At 41.8% G+C, this 19,796-nt stretch overlaps 1 protein-coding gene across 1 annotated transcript in view; it reads left to right on the top strand.

Moving 5' to 3' along the window:
* The window catches only part of TTLL4 (tubulin tyrosine ligase like 4), a 388,835-nt gene that overhangs the window by 264,447 nt on the left and 104,592 nt on the right, over positions 1 to 19,796 (top strand). The window contains exon 16 of the mRNA XM_053712432.1: positions 2,855 to 3,065. Coding sequence (XP_053568407.1) covers positions 2,855 to 3,065 — 211 coding nt within the window. The remainder of the gene's footprint in view (positions 1 to 2,854; positions 3,066 to 19,796) is intronic.

Below are 19,796 nucleotides of genomic sequence, written 5' to 3'. Positions count from 1 at the left end.
AAGTCGGCCTCTGCTTGGTGATGCAATGAATCTACTCCTGGCTTAAGTAGACTGGCCCGAGCAGGGTCAGAGCACATGTAAGGTGGTCTCCCACAATAACTTGATTGCGTGCAGTCTCAATCCTCTTCCATGGTTAGCTGACTGTAATTAAATTGTGAATCCATTAGTTGGCTTTAGGAGCTGTGTCAGCAACCCATTCATCCCTAGACATCCCCCTATAGACTGAGTGAAAAACATAAGACGATTAAATCTGTCAACCATCTTCTGCTCAAAATCTTATAAGAAGTCTTGTACGACTACATAAAATCCCTCCATACGCACAGCTATTCTAAAACTGCCAGACCCAGATTCCCGAGGGGAAGCGGGGGTTGTTTAGAATGCCGCCGCCTAGAGACAACAGTCTGGATCTGCCTAAAAAATCATTAATACAGTAAAACCAATCATTCTCTTCAGTAATAAATAAAACACCCAAAGATGTCAATAGATGCAATAATTTCATGCTAATAATCAGCAGATTGTGCAGATCTCCGCCTCAGAATATGCAACCAGCCACAGCTGCTGCCCAGGCACACCCTGTTGGGATTTTTTTAAAATACAAGTCCAGCTTTGTTTCTTAAAGTCTCCAAAGTAGCCAGAATTATGGCACACATTTTATTCAAGGTGTGACATGCAAATTTGCTAAATAATAATTATTTGACATCAAGAAAGGCCTTTGAACTTCTGGTTCAGATGATGTTTAAACATTATTAAAGGGACACTGAACCCACATTTTTTCTTTTGTGATTCAGGTAGAGCATGCAATTTTAAAGTGAAGGGAAACTTTGATGAATGAAAGCCCGTTTTTTTAAAAATGCTATTAAAAACAGGGGCACTTTTATTCATCAAAGTTTACAAAGCAGCCGTTTTGTTAAAAAAATTATCTTTTTTTCTTTTGACTGCTACAGCAGCTTCCCGCACCTAGAGATCCTCTATTCACATGTCAGCAATGACTAATCCGGCTTCCTCCAATCACAGCATGGCCTCAGGCAATGACTACCCTGGGGGGAAAGCTGTGATTGGAGGAAGCAGGATTAGTCATTGCTGACGTGTGAATAGAGGATCTCTATGTGGGGGAAGCTGCTATAGCAGTAAAAAGGGAAAAAAGGGAAAAAAAATTTAACAAAACGGCTGCTTTGTAAACTTTGAATAAAAGTGGCCCTGTTTTTAATAGTATTTTTTAACCACAGGCTTTCATTCTCCAAAGTTTACCTTCACTTTAAGCAACTTTCTAATTTACTCCTATGAATTTTTCTTCTTCTCTTGCTATCTTTGTTTGAAAAAGAAGGCATCTAAGCTAGAGACTATTTTTGGTTCAGACCCTGGACAGCACTTGTTTATTGGTGGGTGAATTTATCCACCAATCTGCAAGAACAACCCAGGTTGTTTACCAATAATGGGCCGGCGTCTAAACTTACATTCGTCCTTTTCAAATAAAGATAGAAAGAGAATGAAGACAATTTATAATAGGAGTAAATTAGAAAGTTGCTTAAAATGGCATGCTCTATCCGAATCACGTAAAAGAAAAAAATTGGGTTCAGTGTCCCTTTAAGTCCATAATTAATATTTTTATCTTAGAATAACCTATTTGTTTTCAAAACATCATTCCTTCTGTAAGACCCTGAAGGTACTGTCCTTGAACATTTTTTCCACTACTCTGAGTGTGTGTTTGCATTACCAGCTTTTAAATACCTGGCAGCATAACTACAGCCATATTCTCTTGACAAATAATCTATTTTTGGGAAAATAAGATTTTATTTTGTAATTATTTTTGATTGTTGTTGGATGTTTTTTCTACTCCATGAAATGAGACAGGTTGCATAATTAAAAACAAAATTTTAGCAGTTAGTGATTGTAAAGTTGTGAAATCCTAGTATTTGTGAAGGATAGGATTTACCAGTGGTACAAATAAAGGAGACTTTCAGTCATAAAGTATAAAATACTTCATGCTGAAAGTTCCTTTATTTGTTTGAAGCGTTCGCTACACTGAACTCCTCAGGCTTTCCACCTCTTAGCCAATAGCTGTGTGGGCCAGCTGGCGCCAAGCCTGATAACCCACACGGCTATTAGCTAAGAGGTGGAAACGTCCCCTCACAGCAAAATAGCGTTCTTCGGTGGGCTGCCTGAGGTGCTCAGCGCAGCGAACACTTCAGACAAATAAAGGAACTTTCAGCATGAAGTATTTTATACTTTGACTGAAAGTCCCCTTTATTTGTTCCATTGGTAAATCCTAGCATTTCACTAACGCTAGGATTTACCATCACTTTAATGAACAAGTGCCCGGTAACTAAAAATAATCTTAAAAATAGGGGTACTTTCATTCATTAAACTTTACAAAGACGCTTATTTTTAAAAATACCTTTGCCTTATGGTAAACCTAACGCAGATCCTCCGCCTGCAGCTCCGGCTTTCTTTAGCAGATCGATGACAAATCCATCTTCCTCCAATTTTTTGTGCCCTCTATGGTGTCCAGCTCGTGGAGCACGTAACGATTGGAGGAAGCTGAATCGTCAGCTATATGCTAATATATTTTCAATATAGTGAGAAAATTATATATAATTATTAGTTTACCTGAGTTAGGATAATAAGAATTGTTGAGCAGTCATTGCAAAGTGTGAATGACAAGTATATCCTACATATTTTAGTTTTCGTGTTGGGGAAACTCACAAATATTCAAGAATTACATGAAAAGCTGGTTTACTGCTCCTTACAGGGAAGAGCATATTGGACATGGTCTTATGTTTTTGTCTCCTCAAACGTTACCAAACTATGTTTTTTGCTATAATTCATTGTATGTTGTGTTTTTCTCTCTATTCAGGATCTATATGCCACTATCCTCGACCAGCTAACTCCAGAAGATGTGAAAGTTCTAGTGGAGACAGAGGATGAACTGTCCCGCTGTGGCCATTTTGAACGTATCTTCCCTACCTCAATCTCCTCACGATACTTGCGCTTCTTTGAACAACCTCGATACTTTAATATACTTACCAACCAATGGGAACAAAAATATTATGCAAACAGGGAGCGTGGTGAGTATAGTGGGTTTTTCTTTTTTTTTTTTTTTTTTTTTTTTTTTTTGTGTGGTTCAGCAGTAATATTTTATGTTAATAAACCCTTTACAGTCAAGTAATTTTTCAGCTGTTTTTAGTGGTTTCTATAACTACATTTATACATAAAAAAAAATCATAGCTTATTTCTTTCTAATGGCAGGGAGAAGTCAACAAATTTATTCATAACTTATGGGAAATACTTGCCACCAGGAGGAGGCAAAGACACCCCAAACAGAGCATTAAATATCCCTCCCATTTCTCTTTACCCTCCCAGTAGTTCTTTGCCTCTTTTCATGGAGGTAAGGAGAGAGAGGTGCTCTGCAGAAGATTCTGAATTTATTATCCTCAATGGATTGTTTTCTACAATAGAGGGCAGGGGAGTTGTTTAAAGCCATGTAATTCTTTTAGATTTCTTTCCTATGACATGGAGAGTTCACAACGTCATTCCAATTACTAGGAGGATATTCAACTCCTGGCCAGCAGGAGGAGGCAAAGAGCACCCCAGCAAAGCTGTTAATTGTAACTTCCCTTACCCATAAGCCCCAGTCATTCTCTTTGCCTCTGTCAATGGAGGATGTGCGAAGTTGATGTCTGAAGATATTTAATCCTTTTATGGGTACTTTTCCCTGCAAGCAAGTATTGGGGTCTAGCTGTGTCCATGTCAATCTCTTTAGTAAGAGTAGTGGTGGCTTTTAGCAGTTAAAAGGCGGTGCGGTAGTCTTTGCTTTACTTTTTAACACTTTGCTACCCCTTTGCAGAAAGCCAAAGTTAGTTGCTCTGTTCTTTTTCTACCCAGGATCCTGTCAGATGGTGGATGAGGCTGACAGACTGGGATGTACTGTGTCTGCTCTGGACGGTAAAGTCATTTTTTTATTTCTTATCCCTTCCCTTGGCAGATATCCTGTTCCTGCCATCAGGGATAGAGAGGTCGTGATCAGTGACTACTGTCAGCTCATTACCCTGATATAAAAGAGGGGTCTAGGATTTTTAGCTATATCCCAGTCTGGGGATATCAATCCATTGAGAGAAGCTTGACTTCACAGTGTAAGGAAACTGGTGTAAGCCGGCTTTTTTCTGTGTAACACTCTGTATTTTAAGAGGCTGTAATGCCTCTGTGAGTTTGTGTAGGTTAGAAGCTTGACTGCATTTACGATTCGCCATTAGAGCACCGATGGCAATATTTAACGGCGCATACACAGTGCTCAGTTTAGACCTTTCTCAGCAGACAGTATGAGGTACTTGAGTCTGCAAAATGGTATTCAGGGCCGCATTTGCGTTTTTTTTTCTTCTAAGGGCCAGTGTAGTCATGGTGCTGGGGTATGGAACCTCATTCACCTCTTTTTGCATCTCAGTCTGTAGCGCTGGGGTATGTAGAGCACTGGGGTACTGTCTAGTAATGTATTTGCAGCTTTCTATTTTAGGTCGCTGTTACAAATTTCTCTTTTTCCTGTCATAGCACGCTTGTCCGTAACTGCTGCCTAAGTAGCTTATGTACATATGCACATCATACATTTTGCCTCTTGCTCTAACACTTCTCTTATTCAGCCACTTCAGTGGAAGGCTGATCAAGGAGGCTTATCGCGGCATACTGCCTCTTATTTATTAGAGGTATGTGTTTGCTATCTGTTTGTTTTTGCTCAAGGGGTTCAAGTGTGTGTCCCTGAACTCAGCAGTGGTTCTTTTCTTGCTTCTAAACACGGATGCTGTGTCAACCGTGTAGTAAGTCGTTTGGTATTCTAAAGAGGAAATAAGCTTTATGTATATAGCTTTATTTTTCCTCATAGACTTGCTAAGCTGAGGACACCGCCATTTTTAGTTGTCGGCGGTGGTATACATTTTCAACTACACTTCCCGCCATGGTCTGTGTTTTGGCGCGTTTTTATGTTTTACACCAGGAGTTGTTCTCTGGCACATACATGTATTTTCTGTCCTGAAGGGTTATAGGATATTTTTAATAAAGTCTCTTAGCTACTATTGATCCTAGTGTGGGTTTTTTCCTTTTATTGTCTTGAGAATATATTTCTCAGCAGCTACAACTCCGATGGGCTGAAGCCTTTAGGTAGCGAATTGTTGCCCTGTTTAGAACCGCTGTTGAGGGCGGGTCCATGAAGACTGTACAGAGCTGTGTCTTGGAAGTCTACTCCCCTATTATTATTATTATTATCGGTTATTTGTAGAGCGCCAACAGATTCCGCAGCGTTATAAACAAATGCGGAGTACAACAAAGCAATTATAGGGATCAAATAATTGCACTGTTATAGTCGGCTCTTAAGAAGGTGATCTACTAACAGCTGGACTCTTAGGCTTACATGCTAAGGGGGTTCAGGGGATAGCAATGGAGGAGAGGAACTGGTATAAAGAAAGGTTAGCGTAGGTTGTATGCATCCCTGAACAGTAGAGTCTTTAGGGAGCACTTGAAGCTTTTAAAACTAGAAGAGAGTCTTGTGGAGCAAGGCAGAGAGTTCCACAAGATGGGAGCCAGTCTGGAGAAGTCCTGTAAACGGGAGTGTGATGAGGTGACAAGAGAGGAGTGTAGGAGGTTGTGAGCAGAGTGAAGGGGACGGGAGGGAGAGTATCTGGAGACAAGGTCTGAGATATAGGGGGGAGCAGTGCAGTTGAGGACTTTGTATATTAGAATGAGAATTTTGTGTTTAATCCTAGAGGCAAGAGGAAGCCAGTGAAGGGATTGGCAGAGAGGTGCAGCAGATGAAGAGCGATGTGTAAGGAAGATGAGCCTGGCAGAGGCATTCATTATGGATTGTAAAGTAGCTAGGCGGCAGATGGGGAGACCAGAGAGGTCAGAGTTGCAGTAATCGAGGCGGGAAAGAATGAGAGAGTGGATTAAAATCTTAGTTGTGTCTTGTGTAAGGAAGTGTCTAGTTTTAGAGACGTTTTTAAGGTGGAAGCAGCAGGCTTTAGCCAATGACTGAATGTGAGGAGTGAAAGAAAGATCTGAGTTAAGTGACCCTGAGACATCGGGCATGCGGGGTAGGGGTAATGGAGTTGTCGACAGTTATAGAGAGATTTGGGGTGGAGAGTTTTGAAGAAGGGGGAAAATAAGGAGCTCAGTTTTGTAGAGATTTAGCTTGAGGTAGTGAGAGGACATCCTGTTAGAGATGTGAGAAAGACAGTTAGTGCATGGGTTAGCAAGGAAGGAGATAGGTCTGGTGCAGAGAAGTTGATTTGGGTGTCGTCGGCATACAAATGATATTGTAAATCGTGGGACTTTATTAGGGAACCTAGTGATGACGTGTAGATTGAGAAGAGAAGGGAGACAGAGGACAGAACCTTGCGGTACTCCGACAGAAAGTGGTGACGGGCAGAGAAGGCTACATTAAAGGTACGGTTTGACAGGTAGGAAGAGAGCCACGAGAGGGCTGTGTCACAGTTGCCGAAGGATTGGAGGGTTTGGAGCAAAAGAGGGTGGTCAACAGTGTCAAAGGCTGCAGACAGATCAAGGAGGATAAGCAGAGAGAAGTGGCTTTCTCCTGTTAAGTGTAGTCAGTCCACGGGTCATCATTACTTCTGGGATATTAACTCCTCCCCAACAGGAAGTGCAAGAGGATCACCCAAGCAGAGCTGCTATATAGCTCCTCCCCTCTACGTCACACCCAGTCATTCTCTTGCACCCAACTAATAGATAGGATGTGTGAGAGGACTGTGGTGACTTATACTTAGTTTTTATATCTTCAATCAAAAGTTTGTTATTTTAAAACAGCACCGGAGTGTGTTGTTCCTTCTCAGGTAGAATTTGAAGAAGAATCTACCTGAGTTTTTGGATGATTTTAGCCGGCGTAGCTAAGATTCATTTTGCTGTTCTCGCCCATTCTGAGGAGTGAGGTAAACTTCAGATCAGGGGACAGCGGGCAGGTTCACCTGCAAAGAGGTATGTTGCAGTATATTATTTTCTGAGGAATGGAATTGACTGAGAAAATACTGCCAATACCGATATAATGTAAGTTCAGCCTTAAATGCAGTAGTAGCAACTGGTATCAGGCTGTTATGTATATATGTTTACACTTCAGTATTCTGGGGAATGGCACTTCACTGGGATAATACTATATGCATATAACTTTTAGCCTAACTTGCAGTGGGAACGTCTAGCAACAGGCTATTTAATAACATTTCATGTTATTTGATTTTAAACGTTTTGCTGGCATGTTAAATCGTTTAATTATCTGAGGTACTGGGTGAAAAATTGTTTTGGGCACTGTTTTTCCACTTGGCTGTCGTTATTTTAATTTAAGACAGTTTACTGAACTTCCCTCACTGCTGTGTGTGAGGGGGAGGGGCCTATTTTGGCGCTTTTGCTACGCATCAGAAATTCAGTCACAAGTCTGTTTCTCTCCCTGCATGATCCGGATCGTCTCTACAGAGCTCAAGGGTCTTCAAAAATTATTTTGAGGGAGGTAATCACTCACAGCAGACCTGTGAGATTGTGCTTTGACTGTGATAAAAAACGTTTATATTTTGTACATTTTTTTTCTGCTATTAAGGGTTAGTTATCCATTGCTAATGGGGGCAATCCTTTGCTAAATTTATGCCTTTACCGGGAAAAATTTGGTTTTTATAATTTCTCCGGTTCATTGTTATTCAACTGTCATAGTTTTTTTCTGTGCTTCTTAAAGGCACAGTGCGTTTTTCATATTACTTGTAAATTGAGTTGAAAAGTATTTCCAAGCTTGCTAGTTTAATTGCTAGTTTGTTAAACATGTCTGACTCAGAGGAATATCTCTGTGCTATATGTGCAAAAGCCAAGGTGGAGCCCAATAGAAATTTATGTACTAATTGCATTGATGCTACTTTAAATAAAAGTCAATCTGTACAAATTGAACATCATTCACCAAACAACGAGGGGGAAGTTATGCCGACTAACTTGCCTCACGTGTCAGTACCTGCATCTCCCGCTTGGGAGGTGCCGTGATATTGTAACGCCGAGTACTTCAGGGTGGCCATTACAAATCACACTACAGGACATGGCTAATGTTATGACTGAAGTTTTGTCTAAATTACCAGAACTTAGAGGTAAGCGAGATCACTCTGGGGTGAGAACAGAGTGCGCTGATAATAATAGGGCCATGTCAGATACTGCGTCACAATTTGCAGAACATGAGGACGGAGAGCTTCAATCTGCAGGTGACGGATCTGATCCAAATAGAGTGGATTCAGACATTTCAAATTTTAAGTTTAAACTAGAAAACCTCCGTGTACTGCTAGGGGAGGTATTAGCGGCTCTGAATGATTGTAACACCGTTGCAATCCCAGAGAAATTATGTAGGCTGGATAGATACTATGCAGTACCAGCGAGTACTGACGTATTTCCTATACCTAAGAGGCTTACAGAGATAATTACTAAGGAGTGGGATAGGCCCGGTGTACCCTTTTCCCCCCCCTCCTGTATTTAGAAAAATGTTTCCAATAGACGCCACCACACGGGACTTATGGCAGATGGTCCCTAAGGTGGAGGGAGCGGTTTCTACTCTGGCTAAGCGTACCACTATCCCGGTGGAGGATAGCTGTGCCTTTTCAGATCCAATGGATAAAAAATTAGAGGGTTACCTTAAGAAAATGTTTGTTCAACAAGGTTTTATATTGCAACCCCTTGCATGTATTGCGTCTGTCACGGCTGCGGCCGCATTTTGGTCCGAGTCTATGGAAGAGACTCTTGACTCAATAACTATAGATGAGATTTCAAATAAGCTTAAAACCCTTAAGCTAGCTAATTCATTTATTTCAGATGCCGTAGTACATTTAACTAAACTTACGGCTAAGAATTCCGGATTCGCCATTCAGGCACGTAGAGCACTGTGGCTAAAATCCTGGTCAGCTGATGTTACTTCTAAATCTAAATTACTTAACATACCTTTCAAAGGGCAGACCTTATTCGGGCCCGGTTTGAAAGAAATTATCGCTGACATTACAGGAGGTAAAGGCCATGCCCTGCCTCAAGACAGAGCCAAACCTAGGGCTAGACAGTCTAATTTTCGTGCCTTTCGTAACTTCAAGGCAGGAGCAGCATCAACTTCCTCTGCACCAAAACAGGAAGGAGCTGTTGCTCGCTACAGACAAGGCTGGAAACCTAACCAGTCCTGGAACAAGGGCAAGCAGGCCAGAAAACCTGCTGCTGCCTCAATTCATGCCTAAGACAGCATGAATTGAGGGCCCCCGATCCGGGAACGGATCTAGTGGGGGGCAGACTTTCTCTCTTCGCCCAGGCTTGGGCAAGAGATGTCCAGGATCCCTGGGCGTTAGAGATCATATCTCAGGGATATCTTCTGGACTTCAAAATCTCTCCCCCAAAAGGGAGATTTCATCTTTCAAGGTTGTCAACTAACCAAATAAAGAAAGAGGCGTTTCTACGCTGTGTACAAGATCTTTTGCTAATGGGAGTGATCCACCCGGTTCCGCGGTCGGAGCACGGACAGGGGTTTTACTCAAATCTGTTTGTGGTTCCCAAGAAAGAAGGAACCTTCAGACCAATCTTGGATTTCAAGATCTTAAACAAATTCCTAAGAGTTCCATCGTTCAAAATGGAAACTATTCGGACAATCTTACCCATGATCCAAAAGGGTCAGTACATGACCACAGTGGATTTAAAGGACGCTTACCTTCACATACCGATTCACAGAGAACATTACCGGTATCTAAGGTTTGCCTTCCTAGACAGGCATTACCAGTTTGTAGCTCTTCCATTCGGATTGGCTACGGCTCCAAGAATCTTCACAAAGGTTCTGGGCGCTCTTCTGGCGGTACTAAGACCGCGAGGAATTTCGGTGGCTCCGTACCTAGACGACATTCTGATACAAGCGTCAAGCTTTCAAACTGCCAAGTCTCATACAGAGTTAGTACTGGCATTTCTAAGGTCGCATGGGTGGAAGGTGAACGAAGAGAAAAGTTCTCTCTTTCCACTCACAAGAGTTCCCTTCTTGGGGACTCTTATAGATTCTGTAGAAATGAAGATCTACCTGACAGAGGACAGGTTAACAAAGCTTCAAAATGCTTGCCGTGTCCTTCATTCCATTCAACACCCGTCAGTGGCTCAATGCATGGAGGTAATCGGCTTAATGGTAGCGGCAATGGACATAGTACCCTTTGCACGCCTACATCTCAGACCGCTGCAATTGTGCATGCTAAGTCAGTGGAATGGGGATTACTCAGATTTGTCCCCTACTCTGAATCTGGTTAAAGAGACCAGAAATTCTCTTCTATGGTGGCTTTCTCGGCCACATCTGTCCAGGGGGATGCCATTCAGCAGACCAGATTGGACAATTGTAACAGACGCCAGCCTACTAGGTTGGGGCGCTGTCTGGAATTCCCTGAAGGCTCAGGGATCATGGACTCAGGAGGAGAGTCTCCTTCCAATAAACATTCTGGAATTGAGAGCAGTTCTCAATGCCCTTCTGGCTTGGCCTCAGTTAACAACTCGGGGGTTTATCAGGTTTCAGTCGGACAACATCACGACTGTAGCTTACATCAACCATCAAGGAGGGACAAGAAGCTCCCTAGCAATGATGGAAGTATCAAAGATAATTCGCTGGGCAGAGTCTCACTCTTGCCACCTGTCAGCGATCCACATTCCTGGAGTGGAGAACTGGTAGGCGGATTTCCTAAGTCGTCAGACTTTTCATCCGGAGGTCTTTGCCCAAATACTTCGACTTTGGGGCAAACCAGAGATAGATCTCATGGCGTCTCGCCAGAACGCCAAGCTTCTTTGTTACGGGTCCAGGGACCCGGGAGCGGTCCTGGTAGATGCTTTGACAGCACCTTGGACCTTCGGGATGGCCTATGTGTTTCCACCCTTCCCGATGCTTCCTCGATTGATTGCCAGGATCAAACAGGAGAGAGCATCGGTGATTCTAATAGCGCCTGCGTGGCCACGCAGGACCTGGTATGCAGATCTAGTGGACATGTCATCCTGTCCACCTTGGTCTCTGCCTCTGAGACAGGACCTTCTAATTCAGGGTCCTTTCAAACATCAAAATCTAATTTCTCTGAAGCTGACTGCTTGGAAATTGAATGCTTGATTTTATCAAAGCGTGGATTTTCGGAGTCAGTAATTGATACCTTAATACAGGCTAGGAAACCTGTTACCAGAAAGATTTACCATAAAATATGGCGTAAATACTTACATTGGTGCGAATCCAAGAGTTACTCATGGAGTAAGGTTAGGATTCCTAGGATATTGTCTTTTCTACAAGAGGGTTTAGAAAAGGGTTTATCTGCTAGTTCCTTAAAGGGACAGATCTCAGCTCTGTCCATTCTTTTACACAAACGTCTGTCAGAAGTTCCAGACGTTCAGGCTTTTTGCCAGGCTTTGGCCAGGATTAAGCCTGTGTTTAAAACTGTTGCTCCACCATGGAGCTTAAATTTAGTTCTTAACGTTTTACAGGGTGTTCCGTTTGAACCCCTTCATTCCATTGATATTAAATTGTTATCTTGGAAAGTTCTGTTTTTAATGGCTATTTCCTCGGCTCGAAGAGTCTCTGAGTTATCGGCCTTACATTGTGATTCTCCTTATCTGATTTTTCATTCAGACAAGGTAGTTCTGCGTACTAAACCTGGGTTCTTACCTAAGGTAGTCACTAATAGGAATATCAATCAGGAGATTGTTGTCCCATCATTGTGTCCTAACCCTTCTTCAAAGAAGGAACGACTTCTACACAATCTGGATGTAGTTCGTGCCCTGAAATTTTATTTACAGGCAACTAAAGATTTTCGCCAAACTTCTTCCCTGTTTGTCGTTTATTCTGGACAGAGGAGAGGTCAAAAAGCTTCTGCTACCTCTCTCTCTTTTTGGCTTCGTAGCATAATACGTTTAGCCTATGAGACTGCTGGACAGCAGCCTCCTGAAAGAATTACAGCTCATTCTACTAGAGCTGTGGCTTCCACTTGGGCCTTTAAGAATGAGGCATATGTTGAACAGATTTGCAAGGCTGCAACTTGGTCTTCTCTTCATACTTTTTCCAAATTTTACAAATTTGACACTTTTGCTTCTTCGGAGGCTGTTTTTGGGAGAAAGGTTCTTCAGGCAGTGGTCCCTTCCGTATAAAGATCCTGCCTGTCCCTCCCGTCATCCGTGTACTTTAGCTTTGGTATTGGTATCCCAGAAGTAATGATGACCCGTGGACTGACTACACTTAACAGGAGAAAACATAATTTATGCTTACCTGATAAATTCCTTTCTCCTGTAGTGTAGTCAGTCCACGGCCCGCCCTGTTTTTTATGGCAGGTCTAAATTTTTAAATTATACTCCAGTCACCACTGCACCCTATAGTTTCTCCTTTCTCGTTTGGTTCTCGGTCGAATGACTGGGTGTGACGTAGAGGGGAGGAGCTATATAGCAGCTCTGCTTGGGTGATCCTCTTGCACTTCCTGTTGGGGAGGAGTTAATATCCCAGAAGTAATGATGACCCGTGGACTGACTACACTACAGGAGAAAGGAATTTATCAGGTAAGCATAATTTTGATTTTGCTGTAAGTAGGTCATTGGTAACCTTAAAGGGACAGTCAATACTAAAAATAAACTAGCTTGAATGCATTACTTACAACACGACTATTGCAGACATCCTTATTCACATCATATAATCCAGATTGAATCGATTTTGTAACAAAAAACTGCCGTTCTGAACCGTTTGGGTAAAAAAACATGGCTCCATAACTCCTCCTCTCATCTTCTTCTTCCCCACGGCTAGTTTGAAACTCTGTAGTGCCCGCCAAAGATTCTAACAACTGACGCATGCGCATAGTGTCCATTTTTTTTTTACACTGCAGGAGGAGGCGGGGATGTATTTTAGTGTCGCACCAGTCCCACGCTCTCCCGGAAGTTGCACGCTGCTCCTTTTCTTTTGTGCAGCTTTTGTTTTTATTTGTATATCAGTTCCAGGTAACTGTTTCTACATTCACAACGATAGGTGGAATTATCTGTGCAAGGACTGGAAGTGAGCTGTGTATGTGAGGCATGGGGGACCACAGTGTGAGTGTATTTTTGTAGACTGATGTGTTATGCGTGTAATGTGTGTAATGTTGTTTGAGTATAACTGTGTCATCATATGTTGTATAAAACCGCGACTTTCAACGTAGAGTGAATTAGAGTGACCGACCTCCTCTGTCATACATTACCCACCAATACCATAGACATCACGCCCGCCAAATGCACTCAGCACTGTCATATACTGCAGCGCACCACTCAAGCACACCTAGATATGTCACACGCTCACAGTACTGTTTCATCAGAAGCGTCAGCCAGTGTGAAGGTAAAGCCCAGTATAAGCCACAAGCAGCGTAAGGATGCCTATTAGTATAACGCTGGAGTGATCAGTACTAGAAACAGCGTTATACTAATCGGCCCAATAACTGTAATGTATCACTGAACTAACCACTAGACTGGCAGCAGCTCTCTCTGGCAGCCAATGGGGTAAAGAGGAAAGCCAGCATGTTACTGACGAGTCCCGCATATGTCAATGCCCATTTGCTAATGCGCTTTAACAGTTTACGTGCTGGAAGTTCTTATTCTAGTATATAATGGTCCAACACAGTATATCATGGTCAATAACATATATTACAAGTGTATCCCTAATTAGGGATGCACCGAAAATGGCATTTTTGGTTATTTCGGTTTTCGGTTTTTTTGCCATGTATTTTCAGTAAAATTATTGTGTAGCATATTTCAAATTTGATGCCAGCTTAGAGCTGCTGTTTGAGTTCATTACTTGACTTACTGTTTTGCATATAATAATAGTTTCTCTTGTTAAGTGTATCCAGTCCACGGATCATCCATTACTTGTGGGATATTCTCCTTCCCAACAGGAAGTTGCAAGAGGATCACCCATAGCAGAGCTGCTATATAGCTCCTCCCCTCACTGTCATATCCAGTCATTCTCTTGCAACTCTCAACAAAGATGGAGGTCGTAAGAGGACTGTGGTGTTTTATACTTAGTTTATTTCTTCAATCAAAAGTTTGTTATTTTTAAATGGTACCCGAGTGTACTGTTTATCTCAGGCAGTATTTAGAAGAAGAATCTGCCTGTGTTTTCTATGATCTTAGCAGAAGTAACTAAGATCCTTTGCTGTTCTCACATATTCTGAGGAGTGAGGTAACTTCAGAGGGGGAATAGCGTGCAGGTTTTCCTGCAATAAGGTATGTGCGGTTAAAATATTTTTTTTCATGTAATTAGCAAGAGTCCATGAGCTAGTGACGTATGGGACATACATTCCTACCAGGAGGGGCAAAGTTTCCCAAACCTCAAAATGCCTATAAATACACCCCTCACCACACCCACAAATCAGTTTTACAAACTTTGCCTCCTATGGAGGTGGTGAAGTAAGTTTGTGCTAGATTCTACGTTGATATGCGCTCCGCAGCAGGGTGGAGCCCTGTTTTCCTCTCAGCGTGCAGTGAATGTCAGAGGGATGTGAGGAGAGTATTGCCTATTTGAATTCAATGATCTCCTTCTACGGGGTCTATTTCATAGGTTCTCTGTTATCGGTCGTAGAGATTCATCTCTTACCTCCCTTTTCAGATCGACTATATACTCTTATATATACCATTACCTCTACTGATTCTCGTTTCAGTACTGGTTTGGCTTTCTACTACATGTAGATGAGTGTCCTGGGGTAAGTAAGTCTTATTTTCTGTGACACTCTAAGCTATGGTTGGGCACTTTTATATAAAGTTCTAAATATATGTGTTCAAACATTTATTTGCCTTGACTCAGGATGTTCAACGTTCCTTATTGCAGACAGTCAGTTTCATATTTGGGATAATGCATATGAATAAATCAATTTTTTTCTTACCTTAAAAATTTGACTTTTTTCCCTGTGGGCTGTTAGGCTCGCGGGGGCTGAAAATGCTTCATTTTATTGCGTCATTCTTGGCGCGGACTTTTTTGGCGCCGGTAGTTGCGTCATTTTTTGCGTCATTTTTTTTACTTTTTTTGCGCCAAAAGTGTCGGCGTTCCGGATGTGGCGTCATTTTTGGCGCCAAATAATGTGGGCGTCTTTTTTGGCGCTAAAAAATATGGGCGTCACTTTTGTCTCCACATTATTTAAGTCTCATTATTTATTTGCTTCTGGTTGCTAGAAGCTTGTTCACTGGCATTTTTTCCCATTCCTGAAACTGTCATTTAAGGAATTTGATCAATTTTGCTTTATATGTTGTTTTTTCCATTACATATTGCAAGATGTCCCAGATTGACCCTGAGTCAGAAGATACTTCTGGAAAGTCGCTGCCTGGTGCTGGATCTACCAAAGTTAAGTGTATCTGCTGTAAACTTGTGGTATCTGTTCCTCCAGCTGTTGTTTGTAATGAATGTCATGACAAACTTGTTAATGCAGTTAATATTTCCTTTAGTAATGTTACATTACCTGTTGCTGTTCCATCAACATCTAATACTCAGAGTGTTCCTGTTAACATAAGAGATTTTGTTTCTAAATCCATTAAGAAGGCTATGACTATTATTCCTCCTTCTAGTAAATGTAAAAGGTCTTTTAAAACTTCTCATTTTTCAGATGAATTTTTAAATGAACATCATCATTCTAATTCTGATGATTCCTCTGGTTCAGAGGGTTCTGTTTCAGAGATTGATGCTGATAAATCTTCATATTTATTCAAAATGGAATTTATTCGTTCTTTACTTAAAGAAGTCTTAATTGCATTAGAAATAGAGGATTCTGGTCCTCTTGATACTAAATCTAAACGTTTAACCCCTTAATGACCACAGCACTTTTCCATTTTCTGTCCGTTTGGGACCAAGGCTATTTTTACATTTTTGCGGTGTTTGTGTTTAGCTGTAATTTTCCTCTTGCTCATTTACTGTACCCACACATATTATATACCGTTTTTCTCGCCATTAAATGGACTTTCCAGAGATACCATTATTTTCATCATATCTTATAATTTATTGTAAAAAAAATTATAAAATATGAGAAAAAAATGGAAAAAAAACACTTTTTCTAACTTTGACCCCCAAAATCTGTAACACATCTACAACCACCAAAAAACACCCATGCTAAATAGTTTCTAAATTTTGTCCTGAGTTTAGAAATACCCAATGTCTACATGTTCTTTGCTTTTTTTGCAAGTTATAGGGCCATAAATACAAGTAGCACTTTGCTATTTCCAAACCATTTTATTCAAGATTAGCGCTAGTTACATTGGGACACTGATATCTTTCAGGAATCCCTGAATATCCCTTGACATGTATATATTTTTTTTTAGAAGACATCCCAAAGTATTGATCTAGGCCAATTTTGGTATATTTCATGCCGCCATTTCACCGCCAAATGCGATCAAATACAAAAAATCGTTCACTTTTTCACAAACTTTCGGTTTCTCACTGAAATTATTTACAAACAGCTTGTGCAATTATGGCATAAATGGTTGTAAATTTTTCTCTGGGATCCCCATTGTTCAGAAATAGCAGACATATATGGCTTTGGCATTGCTTTTTGGTAAATAGAAGGCCGCTAAATGCCGCTGTGCACCACACGTGTATTATGCCCAGCAGTGCAGGGGTTAATTAGGGAGCTTGTAGGGTTAATTTTAGCTTTAGTGTAGTGTAGCAGACAACCCAAAGTATTGATCTAGGCCCATTTTGGTATATTGCATGCCACCATTTCACCGCCAAATGCGATCAAATAAAAAAAAAAGTTCCCTTTTTCACAAACTTTTTGTTTCTCACTGAAATTATTTACAAACAGCTTGTGCAATTATGGCATAAATGGTTGTAAATTTTTCTCCGTTATCCCCTTTGTTCAGAAATAGCAGACACATATGGCTTTGGCGTTGCTTTTTGGTACTTAGGCCGCTAAATGCGCATCACGCGTATTATGGCTAGCAGTGAAGGGGTTAATTAGGTAGCTTGTAGGGAGCTTGCAGGGTTAATTTTAGCTTTAGTGTAGAGCTTAGCCTCCCACCTGAAACATCAGACCCCCTGATCCCTCCCAAACAGCTCTCTTCCCTCCCCCACCCCACAATTGTCCCCGCCATCTTAAGTACTGGCAGAAACTCTGCCAGTACTAAAATAAAAGCTATATTTGGGCTTTTTTTTTTAAGAAAAGGCATATTTACATATGCTGCTCTGTAGGACCCCCCTTTAGCCCCCAACCTGACTGATCCCCCACCAAACAGCTCTCTAACTCTCCCCCTCTGCCTTAATGGCCGCCATCTTGGGTACTGGCAGCTGTCTGCCAGTACCCAGTTTAGAATAAAATGACTGATATTTTTTATTTTTTCCCCTTTTCTGTAGTGTAGCTCCCTGCCCCAGCAAAGACCAACCCCCCACCCCCTCCTAGATACCTCCGATTTATATATATTATAATTTTAATACAGCATTTTTCAAACTTTTAATAAGTTATAGTTTCTGTAGTGTAGCGTTCCCACCCGCTCCCGCCCCGTGCACGCGCCCGCCCGCCGCCCCCCGTGCACGCGTGCGCGCCCCCATCAGCCCTGCCCCCGATCCCGCCCCCCTCTACATTACCCGGCCCATCGATGGCCGCCCACCCGCCTCCCAAGTCGGCTCCCACCCACCAACGATACCGGCCATCGATGTCCGGTGCAGAGAGGGCCACAGAGTGGCTCTCTCTGCATCGGATGGCCAGACAGTGTTATTGCAGGATGCCTCCATATCGAGGCATCACTGCAATAACCGGAAAGCAGCTGGAAGCGAGCAGGATCGCTTCCAGCTGCTTTCCACACCGAGGACGTGCAGGGTACGTCCTCAGGCATTAACTGCCTTTTTTTTGAGGACGTACCCTGCACGTCCTCGGTCATTAAGGGGTTAAATAAGGTTTTTAAATCTCCTGTAGTTATTCCAGAAGTTTTTCCTGTCCCTGATGCTATTTCTGAAGTAATCTCCAGGGAATGGAATAATTTGGGTAATTCATTTACTCCTTCTAAACGTTTTAAGCAATTATATCCTGTGCCATCTGACAGATTAGAGTTTTGGGACAAAATCCCTAAGGTTGATGGGGCTATCTCCACTCTTGCTAAACGTACTACTATTCCTACGGCAGATAGTACTTCTTTTAAGGATCCTTTAGATAGGAAAATTGAATCCTTTCTAAGAAAAGCTTACTTATGTTCAGGTAATCTTCTTAGACCTGCTATATCTTTAGCGGATGTTGCTGCAGCTTCAACTTTTTGGTTAGAAGCTTTAGCGCAACAAGTAACCGATCATAATTCTCATAGCATTGTTAATCTTCTTCAACATGCTAATAACTTTATTTGTGATGCCATCTTTGATATCATTAGAGTTGATGTCAGGTATATGTCTCTAGCTATTTTAGCTAGAAGAGTTTTATGGCTTAAAACTTGGAATGCTGATATGTCTTCTAAGTCAACTTTGCTTTCCCTTTCTTTCCAGGGTAATAAATTATTTGGTTCTCAGTTGGATTCTATTATCTCAACTGTTACTGGAGGGAAAGGAACTTTTTTACCACAGGATAAAAAATCTAAAGGTAAATTTAGGTCTAATAATCGTTTTCGTTCCTTTCGTCACAACAAGGAACAAAAGCCTGATCCTTCACCCACAGGAGCGGTATCAGTTTGGAAACCATCTCCAGTCTGGAATAAATCCAAGCCTTTTAGAAAACCAAAGCCAGCTCCCAAGTCCACATGAAGGTGCGGCCCTCATTCCAGCCCACCTGGTGGGTGGCAGATTACGATTTTTCAAAGAAATTTTACAGGATGCATATCTGCATATTCCGATTCATCCAGATCACTATCAGTTTCTGAGATTCTCTTTCCTAGACAAGCATTACCAGTTTGTGGCTCTGCCGTTTGGCCTAGCAACAGCTCCAAGAATTTTTACAAAGGTTCTCGGTGCCCTTCTGTCTGTAATCAGAGAACAGGGTATTGTGGTATTTCCTTATTTGGACGATATCTTGGTACTTGCTCAGTCTTCACATTTAGCAGAATCTCATACGAATCGACTTGTGTTGTTTCTTCGAGATCATGGTTGGAGGATCAATTTACCGAAAAGTTCATTGATTCCTCAGACAAGGGTAACCTTTTTAGGTTTCCAGATAGATTCAGTGTCCATGACTCTGTCGCTGACGGACAAGAGACGTCTAAAATTGATCTCAGCTTGTCGAAACCTTCAGTCTCAATCATTCCCTTCGGTAGCCTTATGCATGGAAATTCTAGGTCTTATGACTGCTGCATCGGACGCGATCCCCTTTGCTCGTTTTCACATGCGACCTCTTCAGCTCTGTATGCTGAACCAGTGGTGCAGGGATTACACAAAGATATCTCAATTAATATCTTTAAAACCGATTGTACGACACTCTCTGACGTGGTGGACAGATCACCATCGTTTAATTCAGGGGGCTTCTTTTGTTCTTCCGACCTGGACTGTAATTTCAACAGATGCAAGTCTTACAGGTTGGGGAGCTGTTTGGGGGTCTCTGACAGCACAAGGGGTTTGGGAATCTCAGGAGGTGAGATTACCCATCAATATTTTGGAACTCCGTGCAATTTTCAGAGCTCTTCAGTCATGGCCTCTTCTAAAGAGAGAATCGTTCATTTGTTTTCAGACAGACAATGTCACAACTGTGGCATATATCAATCATCAAGGAGGGACTCACAGTCCTCTGGCTATGAAAGAAGTATCTTGAATACTGGTATGGGCGGAATCCAGCTCCTGTCTAATTTCTGTGGTTCATATCCCAGGTATAGACAATTGGGAAGCGGATTATCTCAGTCGCCAAACG

This window comes from Bombina bombina, chromosome 1 (genome assembly GCF_027579735.1).
Source record: "Bombina bombina isolate aBomBom1 chromosome 1, aBomBom1.pri, whole genome shotgun sequence".
In the NCBI taxonomy this organism is placed as follows: domain Eukaryota; kingdom Metazoa; phylum Chordata; class Amphibia; order Anura; family Bombinatoridae; genus Bombina; species Bombina bombina.
This window is presented reverse-complemented; position numbering and strand designations above follow the sequence as displayed.